General features: G+C 42.2%; 1 protein-coding gene across 1 annotated transcript in view; it reads left to right on the forward strand.

Annotated features, from left to right (window-relative positions):
• PRDM14 (PR/SET domain 14) overlaps positions 1–827 on the forward strand; it is a 77,936-nt gene extending 77,109 nt beyond the window's left edge. The window contains exon 9 of the mRNA XM_078777274.1: positions 213–827. Within this exon, the coding sequence (XP_078633400.1) occupies positions 213–321 (109 nt within the window). The 3' untranslated portion in view covers positions 322–827. The remainder of the gene's footprint in view (positions 1–212) is intronic.
• Positions 828–18,326: the final 17,499 nt, after the last annotated feature.

Raw genomic sequence — 18,326 nt, forward strand, 5'->3', positions numbered from 1 at the left:
TTGCAAATTGTGAAACACACTGAGTGGCGACACAGTGACTTGGATAACATTTTCACTCTTTCATGACATCCAAAATATCTTGCTTGTTGTTTTGCACTCGTATTTCACTTTCATAATTTTACACTTTGAGGGTCTTTCGAGCCCTTGTTCTACTATTGCTACTGTGCAAAGATCCTAACCTGTTCTTTGTTCTCATTCTTTCTCCACTGCAGGAATATGATGGAATGTTCTCCTGGTTTGAAGAGCACATTGAGAAGCATAACCTTTGGCACCGTCAGTCCTGCAAAATTCGCTTTCGTGGTTACATCGGAGTTTACGTAACTTCTTCAGGACTATCGCGAAGCCAGAGAACAAGAGGGGCTTCGGCAGTAAATTATTTTCGACTTCAGTTAAGGACATAATAATTTTTTGGTTTGTGAAGGTCAAATGAGTAGTCAAAGCATTAACTCCCCAAATGAAATGCTTGGATGACTTGTACATTTACTCGTAGAATTCCTGGCCGCAATTTATTACACGGAAGTTGTTCACTTGATTGTAAGGAGTGAACGCAGTTTCAGAACCGGTGTTACATTGGAGATGATGTTCTTTCAAATGTTGCCTTGAGGTCTTGATGTTGCACGTCTGAATGTTCCTCACTCACTGCCGGCATTCAGCAGTACGTACTCAACTTTATGCTTTTCTTATTTTACTTTATTTTTTGGAAGGATGTATGTACGAAAGGATTCCTTTGGGATTGAGCAAAAGAGCCAGAATGATAAATTAAAGATCCCTTTCTTTAGTCTATGCTGTAACCTTGCTGCTGATGGCATCGTTCCTGTGCGGCTGCGGCTGCGGCTGTGCCCCCCTTTAGGTTGGGGAAGGGGTTTGTAAATTTTGTTGAAGATGCCGGTGACAACTCGCACAACACTCCTTTAACAGACGTCCTCGCGGGATTCTCACCGTCCACCAGCAATTGCTAGCGGATAGGACAGCCCGCTTAATGTCTGGCACCTGCATCGTCCACGTGGTGAAAGTTTACTACTCGGGTCGGAAAGGAAACCCAGGCTACATGCCTCAAAGATGAGTACGTTTCCTCCCAGCGATTGGAAAACTTGGGGAACGCAATTCCAGCCTTTGTGGATAAGGGAATGCATTTGGTAGAGTTGCCTCAATTGGATCCGTTTTGATTGTATTTAGATCATTACCTCCACCAACGAAGGTTGACTATATTTTCACCCCTGTCTGTTTGTCTGTCTGTGCGCACGATATCTCAAAAGGTTGTGCACGGGTTCGGACAAAATTTGGTGGAGAGGTTGGGCAAGTGACAAGGACGAAATGATTCGATTTTGGTGAAGATCCGGATCTGGATACTAGAATAAAAAAAGTTATTTCAGTGATTCTTCACCATCGAGAGATCAGGCGAAAAGCGATATACTGTATAGTACAACATCTCAAAAAGTTGTGGATGAGTTATGACAACATGGTGGACGAGTTGCTTAGGTGACAAGAACAAGCCGATGATATTTCGGTTCAGGTCCGAATCCAGATGCAGCCTATCAGTGGGATACAAAGCATAAACTGTTCAGCCTGGTGGAGGTGTGCTCTCTACCGAGCGGTGTTCTCGTTGATAAAATCATTGTCCTCCATTGATTTGTGCTAATGTGAATGTAATTTAAACGTGTTAGGCCAGAAATCTGTATTCTGACTGCATAATGTATATAAATCTACCATATATACATTTATGTTTTCAATCCACCTGTAGGTGCTGATAAATGTGACTTTCAAATCTGCTTATGTAATATGTAGACAGTGTATTACAAAAGAAGTAACCACATAAATCAGACCAATCACTCGGGTGAATCAACCTTGCAAGTTTTGATGAAGTCATTTTATTTTTTTTGAGTGATTGCGACTTCCATTCTTCAGTTCCACAACAAAACCTTTTCGAGAAATCCGATGCGATATGCTAATTGGATTTCTATATCTCAAGTGATGCTTGCGCGGGTTGGAGGAGGTTTTACAGGATGTTTCTTGTGATGCGGAGATGCCAGGTGAGATCGAGATTAGATGAAGTGGAGGTGTCTATGGTTCAACGTCATGTCCAGGCCATACAGAAGATGGAAATCCCAGATAGATGGGTGGGACTTAAGATGGAAATCCCAGATAGATGGGTGGGACTTAAGATGGCCAAGCATTTAAAAGAAATTGATAAAATACAACGACAAAGCAAAGTGACGTCATAGGCCATTGTTCTGGCATGCTTTGTTACATGGACATTGTGTCCTTCTTCTTAATCCCCATTGATCATCTACTAAAGGATAGAGAAGACGATTTTTCAGGAATTTTTTTGATGCATGAAGACTGTTGGGTAGATATACAGAAAAACCCGATGATTACCCCCTTACCCCCGTCCCCTTTCCCCCACTGCTTGTGAATCTTTCTGTAATAAACTCAATCAAATGTGATGTTTTGTGAATATTTAGTGTCTGAATATTTTGATGACACACCATTGGCATTGCATTGCATGAATGTGTTGTTGGTGTTGTTGTTGCTTCTTCTTCTTCTTCCAAGGGAATGTACTTTACCCTGGATTTGAATCCCAACCCAACCATAAACCGCCGTCCTGGTGTATCACATGCAGTGCTAGGCATCAACCAAACGTCAGACCAAATACTGCATGGGAGTCATCAGGAGGAACCTGAATAGGATTCGGGTTTCAGCAGCCACTCCACATCCCTCAAACACATCCGGGCACAGCCAATGTGTGCGCCGTCCCTCGGATGAGCGTTAAGCTGGGCGTCCTGTCTGCCAGCATTCGTTGGTGGACGTTAAAGATCCCACAGTGTCCTTCGCAAAGAGTAGGCAAGCTATCGCCGTCACCCTTGGAATTACAAATTTCTGCCACTTTCAGGCAAACCCTCGTCTTACTATAATTCACCAAATGTCTGTCTGTCCGTCTGTCCCAGGTACCGCAAAAACGGCTGAACCGATCGCAACGATATTTTGGGTGGGTAATCCTGGGACCCCCTGGAGTAAAATAGGCTATATTGTTTTTCCAATTTTCCCGTTTTTCCAAACACGATGGAATAATATTTACCGATATGAACAGTGATGTGGCTTTTATTGAAATTCTACAAATACTGTTTTGATTTTGATGATTTGCGTTTGATATGATTTAACGGATGTTTACATAAATCGTTTAAAATAAAAAAAATCCTTCAATTTCTGATATTTTGCCTTTTCATTTGGGCCTCCCAATTGAAGCCCCGCCCATAGGGCGGGTACCGTTGCTACTCTGTGTAATACAAAATGCCATAGGTTGGAGCAGGAGTCAACCCGAGCCTTTAGAAGAGATTCCCTCTCACGCTTTTTTTCTGACTGCACCATGAATCGTTAACATTAGAAGTCTGCTTGTCTGCAGCAAGAGAAGGAAAAGAGAAGAGGATGGGTGGAGTGGCCGAATTAACGACGCATAAAGAGAGTGATGGGACGAGAAAGGGAGTCAGCGAGTGATGGCCGGAGTTGTCCTCGGAGACTCTTTCCCTGAGGCTATTTAGTTCGCTAGTAATGGGAATCTATCGATTCCTTCCTCTTCGGCTTCCGCTCGCGATGCAGCAGCGACAGAGCATCCCCGAGCGGTGCTCCCTGAACGCAAACTTGTATTGCGCTGAAGGAGGACGCCAAGAGAAGCAAGGGATAAACGAGCAGGGAGGAAACGGAAATGGAACCAAAATTTAAAAAAACTATGTGGGAGGGGAACACAATAACCTGGAGGGATGGAGGGGGTAAAAAAAGATCAAGAGTATGGATGGGGGTTGATCTGAGATGATGGTGAAGCGCCATCTTAAAGCCCTGGAAGGAAGAGTGGGATTGAAGAGCTTGAGGAGGTTGGTTCAGCAGGTGAGAGAAGAGACGAACAAGTGATTGGAGGATTTTGTGCGCCTGGATTTTGAGAATTTCACCAGAAGTTTATTTATGTATAATTTTATGTATTTCCTTATTACCCTCGCCTGGGGAGAGGGTATTCCATTTGAGTCCGTATGTCTGTTTTATTAATTACAAAATCGAAGATTTTTCAAGTATATTGGTTGCTCTTGTGTGTTATTCTGTCCGTCTGTCTGTCCGTTTGTCTGTCTGTCTGTCTGTCAATCGCCTACAGGTCACAATTTTAAACCAATCTTCACAAAACTTCACCAGATGGTAGAGTTCGTCATAAGGAAAAAGCCTATTGACTTAGAGGTCAAAGGTCATCTTGAGGTCCCATTTCTAAAATTGTCATTTTCCATCCGATTAACTTGAAAATTGAACAGCATTTGCATATTGAGTCACTAAATAGGGAAACCAACTATTTTGAGGTCAAAGGTCAACCCAAGGTCAAACTTCCAAAACAATCAATTTTCATCCTATTGACTTGAAAATTTAACAGCAATTGCAAAGTGCCTCACTGAATTGGGAAACCAACTATTTAAGGTCAAAAGGTCGAACCTCCAAAACCATCAATTTTCATCTGAAAATCATAAATTTTTATCCATTTGACTTGTAAATTAAACAGAAATTGCAAAGTGCCTCACTGAATTGGGAAACCAACTATTTAAAGGCAAAAGGTCAAAGGTCAACTCAAGGTCAAAACTTCCAAAATCATCAATTTTTATCCATTTGACTTGTAAATTAAACAGCAATTGCAAAGGGCCTCACTGAATTGGGAAACCAACTATTTAAGGTCAAAAGGTCAAACTTCCAAAACCATCAATTTTCATCTGAAAATCATCAATTTTTATCCATTTGACTTGTAAATTAAACAGCAATTGCAAAGTGCCTCACTGAATTGGGAAACCAACTATTTTTGAGGTCAAAATGTCAAAGTTCCACTCAAGGTCAAACTTCTAAAATCATCCATTTTCATCTGAAAAATCATCAATTTTCATCCCATTGAATTGAGAATGAAACAGCAACTACATAGTGCATCACTGAATTGGGAAACCAACTATTTTAAGGTCAAAGGTCCACGAAAGGACAAACTTCTACAATCATAAATTTTCATCTGAAAAATATTCAATTTTCATCTGGTTAACTTGGAAATTAAACAGCAACTACATAGTGCATCACTGAATTGGGAAAGGAACTATTTTGGGGTCAAAAGGTCAACTCAAGGTCAAACATCTAATATCAATTTTCATCTGAAAAATCATCAATTTTCATCCCATTGAATTGAGAATGAAACAGCAACTACATAGTGCATCACTGAATTGGGAAACCAACTATTTTAAGGTCAAAGGTCCACGAAAGGACAAACTTCTACAATCATAAATTTTCATCTGAAAAATATTCAATTTTCATCTGGTTAACTTGGAAATTAAACAGCAACTACATAGTGCATCACTGAATTGGGAAAGGAACTATTTTGGGGTCAAAAGGTCAACTCAAGGTCAAACATCTAATATCAATTTTCATCTGAAAAATCATCAATTTTCATCCCATTGAATTGAGAATAAAACAGCAACTACATAGTGCATCACTGAATTGGGAAACCAACTATTTTAAGGTCAAAGGTCCACGAAAGGACAAACTTCTACAATCATAAATTTTCATCTGAAAAATATTCAATTTTCATCTGGTTAACTTGGAAATTAAACAGCAACTACATAGTGCATCACTGAATTGGGAAAGGAACTATTTTGGGGTCAAAAGGTCAACTCAAGGTCAAACATCTAATATCAATTTTCATCTGAAAAATCATCAATTTTCATCCCATTGAATTGAGAATAAAACAGCAACTACATAGTGCATCACTGAATTGGGAAACCAACTATTTTAAGGTCAAAGGTCCACGAAAGGACAAACTTCTACAATCATAAATTTTCATCTGAAAAATATTCAATTTTCATCTGGTTAACTTGGAAATTAAACAGCAACTACATAGTGCATCACTGAATTGGGAAAGGAACTATTTTGGGGTCAAAAGGTCAACTCAAGGTCAAACATCTAATATCAATTTTCATCTGAAAAATCATCAATTTTCATCTAGTTAACTTGAAAATTAAACAGCAACTACACAGTGCATCACTGAATTGGGAAAGCAACTATTTTGGGGGTCAAAAGGTCAACTCAAGGTCAAACATCTAATATCAATTTTCATCTGAAAAATCAATTTTAATCCGATTGACCCGAGCTTTGATTAAGATCGTCAATTTTAATCTTCATGAAATGGACAATTTGATGTATCCATGGCAACTTTTTATTTTTGGGAGGGGTGGATTTTGCAAGTATCGTGCTCTGCGTGAAGTCTTCTTGTTTTGTTTATGATTTGTTTGATTAATGTCAGATATGCGTTCAGAGGATGGACTAGACCTAGAGTTCCACACACTCGGCTCTAAGCTGTCCAGCCTGGGTTTGATTCTAGACCCAGCTATAAACTGCCATCCTGGTGTTTCACAGGCAGGGTGATTCCTCAATGTATGTGCCGTCCCTCAGATGGTCGTTAAACTGGACATCCCTTCTGCTGCCATTATTTGGTCCCACATTGTCCTTTGTGAGGTATCGCTGGCACCCTGGCTAAATGACAAATCCAAGCCCTAACCTGGAGGGGACACTGCATCAGCGACACAGCTGCGTTCCCAGCAATGATGCAACCAGCAACCACATGCTGCACACGACATTAAATGATAAAAATATGAAATCAAAATCACCATTTTGATGCCAAAATAGGTCACCTATACCTATTCTTGGGTATAGGTGACTATAGGTCACCTATTCTTGGGTCGGACCCCGAGACATTTATACTCATTTACTTGTTTAAAAAAATAAATAATCCCCTCATATTTATGTTGGGAATCTCTTCTGCTGATATCTGTTCACTAACGTTGTTTCACTTCTTTCTTTGCGAATAGTTAACCCAAAAGATTGGGTTATTTCTTCCATCTTTACCTCCGCCACCTAAAGTTGATGGAGGTTATGTTTTCACCCCTGTTTGTCTGTCTGCGAGCACAGTATCTCAAAAGGTTATGGACGAATTCGGACGAAATTTGTTGGAGAGGTTGGGTGTTTGACAAGGACGAAATGATTAGATTTTGGTAAAGATCCGGATTTTGGATCCAAGGATTTTAAATTAATTAAATGATTCTTCACCATTGAGAGATAGGGCCAAAAACTATATATAGCGTGATATCTCAAAAAGTTTTGGACGATTTATGACAAAACTTGGTGGATGAATTGGTTAGGTGACAACAAGAAGCTGATTCGATTATGGTGAAGATCAGGAAGCAGATCGGGCCAATCGGTGGGCTTTAGCCAAAGTATAAAATAAAAAATAAATAAATAAAAAGGCCTACCATGGAAATGAGTGGCAATGTCCTTATGCATCTGTTCACCTGATAAATCCAAACAAATTTTTATGTATTCAGTAATTGAGGCACTTAGGGAGAAAGTTTTTTGAGTTAACGAGAGATTTCCATTGAGGACCCGATTTGGTGCCCACGATGCGCCCCAGTGGGCACTCGATCCTCGACCTGTCGCTCCCGGTGACCTCAGCATTACCTTGTCACTTCATCGCTTTAACTAGGCGGCCTGCGTCGATTCCCCATCAGGCATCATTTCACGGAGACCTGTGCATCGATCCGCCACGATGCGCACTGTCTAACAAAGCCCTCTGAGGGGTTGGCAGGTGGCATTTCGCTCCACATCACAATTCTTCTTTCATAACTCCTGCCTATCTATGACCCCTCAATTTTTCACTTTTTCTCCATCAACAGGTCATTATGTGTGCAACAACCAATTTTCTTGGCAAAAAGAAGTCATGAATTTAATTGTCACTTGCAGTATTTGATTTGAATCATAACAGACTTAACCTGCATCAGTAATGGGGTTAAAATGTGAGATTGAGGGTCAATCAATAAGGTGGTGGCCTAACGTAACAGGTCAATCACTTTTTAGCTCGTCCAAGGCACAGCAGGAGATGGGGTATTGTAATCACTTGTGTGTGTGTGTGTGTGTGTGTGTGTGTGTGTGTGTGTGTGTGTGTGTATATGTATGTATATATATATATATATATATATATATATATATATATATATACAGTCACGTGAAAAAGTAAGTACACCCCATGTAAAGTTTTGAATTTTTCAACATATTTCAACATACAGCTATTTGATCTTCATTTCAACAATATTGATAGATAAAGATGATATAATATAACAAATATCATGAAACATTTACATTTTGTAGTCCATTGTATAATTTAAATAAACATAAATGCAAATTTCGCATGTGGAAAAAGTAAGTACACCCTTGGCTCTAATAGGTGGTATTGCCCCCTTTGGCAGAAACAACCTCAAGTAGGCGTTTCTTATAACTGTCTACCAGTCTCTGACATCGACTGGGAGAAATTTTTGCCCACTCCTCCATGCAGAATTCTTTCTGCTGTGCGATGTTTGAGGGGTTTCTTGCATGCACAGCTCGTTTCAAACCCCCCCACAACATATTGATGGGATTTAGATCCGGGCTTTGACTTGGCCATTCCAGAACCCTCCATTTCTTTCTTTTCAGCGATTCCTTGGTGGATTTACTGGTATGTTTAGGGTCATTGTCATGTTGCAAGGTCCACCTTCGGTTGAACTTCAACTTTCCGACAGATGGCCTCACATTATCCTCAAGCACCCTCTGGTACAATGAAGAATTCATAGTGGATTCTATGATGGTGAGCTGCCCAGGCCCTGATGCAGCAAAGCTGCCCCAAACCATAATATTTCCACCACCATGCTTTACAGTTGGAATCAGGTTCTTGTGGTCAAATGCTGTCTTTTTGTTTTCGCCAAACATGTCTTCTGGTACTGTGGCCAAATAGCTCTACCTTTGACTCATCTGTCCAGAGCACATCATTTCAGAAGTGCTGGTCTTTGCCTAGGTGTTCATTGGCAAACTTTAGTCTTGCCCTGATGTTCTTTCTGGACAGCAAAGGTTTCCTCCTGGCACACCTCCCATGTAGATCAAATTTGTGCAGCCTCTTTCTAATGGTACACTCGTGCACTTTGACATCGACAGTGGCAAGAGCTACCTGTAGGTCCCGTGATGATATTCTGGGGTTCTTAGAGACTTCTTTCAGCATCTTGCGGTCTGCTCTCGGGCTGAACTTGCTGGGGCGGCCTGGCCTGAACAAGTTGGCAGTTGTTTGGAATCTTCTCCACTTGTAGATGATCTTCCGGACAGTCGAATGATTGATTTAAAATTGTTTGGAGATTTTTTAAAATCCCTTCCCAGACTCGGAGGCATCTATAACCTTCTTTCTGGAGGCCTCAGAGAGCTCTTTTGATCTCGGCATGGTGACGCCACACACTTCAAAAACAAAAAGCAAACCAAACTAAATGTCTCAGGTTTAAATAAGACAGGTTCCTCCAAGATCCTCTCTGACGATGTTCTTATCATTTGAACCTGAGCTGGTGCACCTGATTCTAATTTAGGTATTTGAAGTAGTGATAAATGTAGGGGTGTACTTACTTTTCCCACATGCGAAATTTGCATTTATGTTTATTTAAATTATACAATGGACTACAAAATGTAAATGTTTCATGATATTTGTTATATTATATCACCTTTATCGATCAATATTGTTGAAATGAAGATCAAATAGCTGTATGTTGAAATATGTTGAAAAATTCAAAACTTTACATGGGGTGTACTTACTTTTTCACGTGACTGTAAATGAATGTGCTGCTGTGTCTTCTTGGGAGTTCATGTTACTTATTGCAAGAAACAACAATCTCCAGAAAAACAACATTGGGTTTTATTGGCGGACACGTTTTATTGGCGGACACGTTTTATTGGCGGACACGTTTTATTGGCGGACACGTTTTATTGGCGGACACGTTTTATTGGCGGACACGTTTTATTGGCGGGCACGTTTTATTGGCCGGCACGTTATATTGGCGGGCACGTTTTATTGGCGGGCACGTTTTATTGGCGGATACGTTTTATTGGCGGACACGCTTTAGTGGCGGACACGCTTTATTGGCGGACATGTCTTATTGGGGGACACGTCTTATTGGCGGACACGTCATATTGGCGGACACGTCTTATTCACGGACACGTCTTATTGGCGGACATGCTTTAGTGGCGGACACGCTTTAGTGGCGGACGCGCTTTAGTGGCGGACGCGCTTTAGTGGCGGACGCGTTTTATTGGCGGACACGTTTTATTAGTGGAGACGCTTTATTGGCGGACACGTTTTATTGGCGGAAACGTTTTATTGGCGGACACGTTTTATTGGTCGACACGTTTTTATTGGCGGACACGTTTTATTGGTGGAAACGTTTTATTGGTGGACACGTTTTATTGGTGGACGTTTTTATTGGCGGACACGTTTTTGTTGGCGGACACGTTTTATTAGTGGAGACGCTTTATTGGTGGACACGTTTTATTGGCGGAAACGTTTTATTGGTGGAAACATTTTATTGGTGGACACGTTTTATTGGCGGACACGTTTTTATTGGTGGACACATTTTATTGACGGACATGTTTTCCTGGCGGACACGATTTATTGGCAGACATGTTTTATTGGTGGACACGATTTATTAGCGGACACGTTTTATTGGTGGAGACGATGTGTTGGCGGACACGTTTTATTGGTGGACACATTTTATTGGTGGACACATTTTATTGGTGACATATTTTATTGACGGACATGTTTTATTGGCGGACACGTTTTATTGGCGGACACGTTTTATTGGTGGACACGTTTTATTGGCAGACACGTTTTTATTGGCGGACACATTTTATTGACGGACATGTTTTATTGGCGGACACGTTTTATTGGCGGACATGTTTTATTGGTGGAGACGCTGTATTGGCGGACACGTTTTATTGGCGGACACGTTTTATTGGCGTACAGATTATATTGGCGGACATGTTTACAAGAGGGATTCAAAAAGTTATTTTTCCAAACATGTTAGGCCTATAACCTTTCCAATCCCTGTCATACATGATTTTCAGTCTTGGTATGGAACTCCCAGCCTACTCATTACAGTTGTACTTTGGCGATATCATCCATATTTAGCACACAAGGCGAAGAGGGATAAATTTGCGAAAAATCCACTTCCAAAAGAGAGAAATGCATGGAATAGGGGAAAGGAAGTTAGATGAATTGAGGATAAAAGAAAATAGAGGTTGAAATGAGATGCTCACTCATTATTTGGGGTGAGGAGAGGAAATGTGGAATCCAAATGAAGCCAATTTTGCAGAGGTAATATGTGGATGCCCCCTAATTGGACTGCCACCACCATGTTTCCACTCAAGGGACAACAGAATGGAAAGATATACAGATGGATAGATGGACATGGACAGACTGCACGTAATTAAAAGAAAGTCATGCGACTAACAATCCCCAAGAGGGAGAGAGAGAGAGAGAGATCCTGAAGGGAGTTTTCAAAAGCGTACCTCCAGGCAGAAGATGTGGAAGATAAGTCTTTCTGCAGGGATTCCTCCCTCCAAGGAGATAAACAAGGCTATTACCTGGCACAGGGAATGTTGGTTCATCCCAATGTTCCTGTGGCGATTACAAGGTGAGCGCAGCGCAAAGGAACGACTTCACCCTACAAATACCGCAATATTCTTTTAGTGTCTAATGCTCCGGCAAGTGCTTGTGCACATATTACGTACATCAGGAGTCAGAGCACGAATTTGGAATTTGTCCCAATATGTGAGATTTTAAATCCCAACACCTACATTTTAAAGGAAATGCAGGACAGACAACTTCCTTTCCAACATAACACAGCGAAAAGAAACCTTATTCGGAAACTTAAGGTGAAACTTCATTTTGAAAAGATTTTGGGTCAAAACAAATGCAGTAAACGACAGAGGATTTTAAAAAGTACAAAAGAAATCAAAACTCCCCACGGGCCACAGATCAGGAAAACGAGAGGGTGATGTGAGATGTGAGATGGAAGTATAAGCGTGTATACGTCCTACTTGTCAGAGATTAAAAGCCACTTGACCTGCCGCTGACATCTTAACCCTGGCGCGCGACGTGATTTGACCCTGAGCTAACCCTTTGACCTGAGAAGAGATGGAGAGGGAAAGGGGGGTGAGACAGAGACAGAGAGAGAGAGACAGAGAGAGAGAGAAAGAGAGAGAGAGAGAGAGAGAGTGAGAGCGTAAAAGAGAGAGTGAGAGCGTAAAAGAGAGAGTGAGAGAGTAAAAGAGAGTAAAAGCGAGAGTGGGAGAGTAAAAGAGAGAGTGAGATAGTAAAAGAGAGAGTGAGAGAGTAAAAGAGAGAGTGAGAGAGTAAAAGAGAGTAAAAGCGAGAGTGGGAGAGTAAAAGAGAGAGTGAGATAGTAAAAGCGAGAGTGGGAGAGTAAAAGAGAGTGAGATAGTAAAAGAGAGAGTGAGAGAGTAAAAGAGAGTAAAAGCGAGAGTGGGAGAGTAAAGGAGAGAGTGAGATAGTAAAAGAGAGAGTGAGAGAGTAAAAGAGAGAGTGAGAGAGTAAAAGAGAGTAAAAGCGAGAGCGTAAAAGAGAGAGTGAGAGAGTAAAAGAGAGAGTGAGAGGGTAAAAGAGAGAGTGAGAGAGTAAAAGAGAGTAAAAGCGAGAGTGGGAGAGTAAAGGAGAGAGTGAGAGAGTAAAAGAGAGAGTGAGAGAGTAAAAGAGAGTAAAAGCGAGAGCGTAAAAGAGAGAGTGAGAGAGTAAAAGAGAGAGTGAGAGCGTAAAAGAGAGAGTGAGAGAGTAAAAGAGAGTAAAAGCGAGAGTGGGAGAGTAAAGGAGAGAGTGAGATAGTAAAAGAGAGAGTGAGAGAGTAAAAGAGAGAGTGAGAGAGTAAAAGAGAGTAAAAGCAAGAGCGTAAAAGAGAGAGTGAGAGAGTAAAAGAGAGAGTGAGAGAGTAAAAGAGAGAGTGAGAGAGTAAAAGAGAGTAAAAGCGAGAGTGAGAGAGTAAAAGAGAGAGTGAGAGAGTAAAAGAGAGTAAAAGAGAGAGTGAGAGCGTAAAAGAGAGAGTGAGAGAGTAAAAGAGAGTAAAAGTGAGAGCGTAAAAGAGAGAGTGAGATAGTAAAAGAGAGTAAAAGAGAGAGTGAGAGAGTAAAAGAGAGAGTGAGAGAGTAAAAGAGAGTAAAAGAGAGAGTGAGAGCGTAAAAGAGAGAGTGAGAGAGTAAAAGAGAGTAAAAGAGAGAATGAGAGCGTAAAAGAGAGAGTGAGAGAGTAAAAGAGAGTAAAAGCGAGAGCGTAAAAGAGAGAGTGAGATAGTAAAAGAGAGAGTGAGAGAGTAAAAGAGGGAGTGAGAGAGTAAAAGAGAATAAAAGCGAGAGCGTAAAAGAGAGAGTGAGAGAGTAAAAGAGAGAGTGAGAGAGTAAAAGAGAGAGTGAGAGCATAAAAGAGAGAGTGAGAGAGTAAAAGCGAGAGTGAGAGAGTAAAAGAGAGTGAGAGAGTAAAAGAGAGTGAGAGAGTAAAAGAGAGAGTGAGAGAGTAAAAGAGAGTGGGGGAGAGTAAAAGAGAGTAAAAGCGAGAGTGAGAGAGTAAAAGAGAGAGTGAGAGAGTAAAAGAGAGAGTGAGAGAGTGAGAGAGTAAAAGAGAGAGTGAGAGAGTAAAAGAGAGTAAAAGCGAGAGTGAGAGGGTCAAAGAGAGAGTGAGAGAGTAAGAGAGAGTAAAAGAGAGTTAAAGCGAGAGTGAGAGGGTAAAAGAGAGAGTGAGAGAGTAAGAGAGAGTAAAAGCGAGGGTGAGAGAGTAAAAAAGAGAGTGAGAGAGTAAAAGCGAGAGTGAGAGAGTAAAAGAGAGAGTGAGAGAGTAAAAGAGAGAGTGAGAGAGTAAAAGAGAGTAAAAGAGAGTAAAAGAGAGTAAAAGCGAGAGTGAGAGAGTAAAAGAGAGAGTGAGAGAGTAAAAGAGAGAGTTTGAGAGAGTAAAAGAGAGAGAGAGTAAAAGAGAGCAAAAGCGAGAGTGAGAGCGTAAAAGAGAGAGTGAGAGAGTAAAAGAGAGAGTGAGAGAGTAAAAGAGAGAGTGAGAGAGTAAAAGAGAGAGTGAGAGAGTAAAAGAGAGTAAAAGAGAGTAAAAGCGAGTGTGAGAGAGTAAAAGAGAGAGTGAGAGAGTAAAAGAGAGAGTTTGAGAGAGTAAAAGAGAGAGAGTAAAAGAGAGCAAAAGCGAGAGTGAGAGCGTAAAAGAGAGAGTGAGAGAGTAAAAGAGAGAGTGAGAGAGTAAAAGAGTAAAAGCGAGAGTGAGAGAGTAAAAGAGAGAGTGAGAGAGTAAAAGAGAGAGTGAGAGAGAGTAAAAGAGTAAAAGCAAGAGTGAGAGAGTAAAAGAGAGAGTGAGAGAGTAAAAGAGAGAGTGAGAGAGTAAAAGAGAGAGTGAGAGAGTAAAATAGTAAAAGCAAGAGTGAGAGAGTAAAAGAGAGAGTGAGAGAGTAAAAGAGAGAGTGAGAGAGTAAAAGAGTAAAAGCGAGAGTGAGAGAGTAAAAGAGAGAGTGAGAGAGTAAAAGAGAGAGTGAGAGAGTAAAAGAGAGAGTGAGAGAGTAAAAGAGAGAGTGAGAGAGTAAAAGAGAGTAAAAGCGAGAGTGAGAGAGTAAAATAGAGAGTGAGAGAGTAAAAGAGAGAGTAAAAGAGAGAGGGTAAAAGAGAGAGTAAAAGAGAGAGAGAGAGAGTAAAAGAGTAAAATAGAGAGTACAAGTAAGAGTAAAAGTAAGAGTAAAAGTAAGAGTAAGAGTGAGAGTGAGAGTGAGGCTTTTGACTTTTTATGTCCTTTTATTACAAAAGTATAAAAAAACAATAAATGATGATTCAACGAAAACAATCACAACAATTGCACAAACCTTTACATGATAAATAAACAAAATATAAGCAAACAAACTAGAAAGTATTGTTGTGGTTTTGGAAATAAAGGCAACCTCCCCCTTAGTTAGTTGCACCACAACATGTAGCCTTTCTTAGCCAGTTATTTCTTGGTAAATGTAAAGTATAGTCTCCTTCCCAGTGTTAGTATGCGTTGAGGCAGGTAAGTAAGGGTAGGCCTCATTGAGCCTGGAATACCATGTGGTGGGCCTGGGACAAGTTGAGGAGGCCCGAGGGAGGAGCCGGAGGTCGAGGCTGGTAAGCAGCAAACAGCCAATGGGAGCTAAAGGGGAGTGGCCAACAACGGCGGCCAATGAGGACTAAGGGGAGTAACTGATGGGGGGCTATCACGACACGTGACCCCCGGCGGCCAGTGGAGGCCCGTGGAACATTCTAGTGGGGCTCCGGGGGGATATAAGACCCGCCCCGAACCCCCGAGCCAGCTCTCTGCCCCCGCTCTCTCTGTGGCCTGGACCCCGAACTCTCTCTCTGTGGCCTGGACCCCGAACTCTCTCTCTCTGTGGCCTGGACCCCGAACTCTCTCTGCACCCCGCTCTCTGCTGCCCCTATTCTCGCTGGCTCTGGTCTCTCTTTTGCCCTCGCTCTCTTGGGATTCAGGCTCTCGCAGGCCGATCTCTCTCATTGGCCCTGTACTCCGACGATCTCCCTGCCTGGACTCCCTGCACGTGTGCTTTTGCCTCGCTGACTTCGGGACATGCTGTGTGGATTCCCATTCATGCACAACTGAAGCCGACGTCCCTGCCGCGAACATCCTCGAGGGGAAACGCCCAATGAGCCGTCCTTTTCTTCCGCGCTTTGAGCGCGTCCTCTTCTTCCTCCCATTCCCCGAGCGAGTCAGAGGGCCCTTGTCTGGGAAACGTAAGTAAGAACTGTTAAGTTTCTCTCCTGTGTCTCTTTTCTCTCACCAGTGTACATTTGTTAATAAACCTGTGCTTGTTTCCAACTTGGCCGTTTTCATCTCTTCACCATTGGCCTCGCATTGCACGAGATAAAACCGCTCGATCGGGTTCATAGTAATTAACGGCACGAGTTACATGACATGCAAACCGCTCAGGCATATCAGACCAGCGTGACTCGTGTGAGCTTCAGCCCCCGTCCTCGCGGCGGCGTGTATAGAAGGTACTCGGGTCGTGACCGGAAACCCTTCCACGCGCTCGCTGCGGGTTTGGCGGTTGGAATTGCTCAGCAATCCGTCCTCCACGAGTATAGCGTGGGGGCGGCCTTGTGGACTCGAAGCTCGAGGGGGAGAAGGGCTTAATCCCCCCTCAGTACGTCGACAGGCTCGAGATCCGCAACAGTATTAAGGACATCAACTACATGGTAAATACTAACTGACCCTCAGCTATTTTGCAAACTGCATTTCTTACACACAACTGCTTCTCAAAGAGTTGTAACTCAGAGCAACAACAAAATTCCAGCTTAATTCTTGAAACACAGAGAGCTTTAAACATTTCCGAAACATCTGTACTATATGAATCATTCCGTATCTTTGATTTCCTGGTTTTATATATCGCCAACTTGGCTTGCGAAAGAAAGAAATGAATTAAAATTGATGTTGGCGAATTGAAACGCTCACCAGCGCCAAAAATAAAGGCAGGAAAATAAAAAACAAAGGAAAACTGTGCAAGTAACATTTTAAAGAAATCAAATAAAGGAGTTAACTGGTCACAGCATACATACACATGGGGCAAGGTTTCAGTTTGTCCACAAAATGGACATTGCTCACTTATCGCTTGTGAGAAGCGGTGAATTAGGGAATTTGTAAGAAGGATCCAATGAGCAATTCTCCATTGAAGATCCCCAACACGTTTCGGCACAGGCTGTTTATAGTACCACTCCCAAATAGGGTAAATGGGAGGGGTATTCGGCAGGGCTGCAGGCCATCTACAGGGTACAGGGGAGGACAACGAAGGAAAAAGGATTTTTAAGCATTGCACATACAGTGTCTTTCGATTGCCCCCAGAAAAGGATAGAGAGCGGCCAAAACTAATCGGTTCCAAACTAAGAGAACCAGATAGACAAAGATTGGAGATGGGTGGAGAAGATTCAATAGGTGGGTACGGGAGGGTTGCTTGCCCAGCCATTTGAGGCACAGTAGATGTGAAGCACCATTTTCAAAATGCTGTCAAATCTGCGACATGATCTTATGCCAACCGTCGAAGCCAGAGCGGTAGCACTGATCCACCTGTCATTGGTGGCGTTTCTCAAATGACAAACTTTCGTTACCGAGGCATTTATAAACTTTTGAATGAAGGTGCTTTCATTCACACACTCACCAAATAAACAGTTGTGAAATAATGGTTCGTTGAAGAACATGGATCGAACATAAGTCGAAGGGTCACGGAGACAAGTAAAGGCTTGCCACATATTGAGTAGGCTTTGCTGAAAGGCAGGTAGCATCGATAGGTCTATCTTGGTGGAGTCCATCAGGAACAGCTCCTGTGCAAGGTCCAACTTCCCCGCTTGACATAAGATGCAGCTGGTAAGCTGTCTCGAGGCCAAACGTGGTTCAAACAAGAAGCACCATGTTGTTCATAGGCGGAAAGCCATGATGCGGCACTTGACATTGATCAGCCCTTGGCCACCCTCTGGAGTTGGTAAGTTTAAAATCTCTGGTCACAGCCCATGCTTTCCGGACGAGAAGAAATGGGTGATGCATTTTTGTATGTCCTCCACCAGAGTTTTGGGTGGCTGCAAGGAACGAACCTTGTACCATAGCTTAGTGGTGACCAGGCTGTTGATGAATGGTACCCTACCTTGGTAGGACAGTTGGCAGAGCAAGTTCTTCCATTTCAGTAAAAGTACTTCAATGTGTGCCAACAAGTCTTCCCAGTTATGCCTCACAAAATTCCCAGGGCCAAGGAACACCCCGAGGAACTTAATCACATCTCTTCTCCACGAAAGATTGACAGGGAGAGGAGGGGGGAGAAGAAATATGGGGGGAGGTAGGGGGTAGGTAGAGGGTTGAAGCCACAGCGCTTCTGTTTTTGTCCAATTTATCTTGGCCGGTGATGCCCTGCTGAAGAGGTCCAATGCACTCATCATCAAATCAACGTCTTCTGACTGTCTGATGCAGACACAGATGTCATCTGCATAAGCAATGCTTTTTAAGGGGTGGGTTCCAATAGTAACACCGGGCCAAGGACTTCCGAAAGGTATTTAAGAGGGGCTCAAGGGATAAAGTGTACAAAATTCCTGACAGAGGGCAGCCCTGCCTTACCCCTCTCCCAACACAAAAGGGGGGTACAAGTTCATTGTTTATCTTTAAGATAGCCGATATGTTTGAATAACATAATCATATATGGGATAGAAAGAGAGGGCCAACACCAAAACATTTTAGCACTTCAAAGAGATATGGATGAGAAACACAGTCAAAAGCTTTCTCCTGGTCGAGGAAGATCAAGCCACAACTTTCATAATTAATCTCACAGATTTCAATGACATCTCGGACAACAGAGATATTATCCTGAATATTGCGACCAGGAACACAATACGTTTGGTCCATGTGTATAATGTCTCCTAGTAGGGGTGAGAGA

This window comes from Myxine glutinosa, chromosome 5, assembly GCF_964187855.1.
Source record: "Myxine glutinosa chromosome 5, kmMyxGlut1.1, whole genome shotgun sequence".
NCBI classification, from domain to species: Eukaryota; Metazoa; Chordata; class Myxini; order Myxiniformes; family Myxinidae; genus Myxine; species Myxine glutinosa.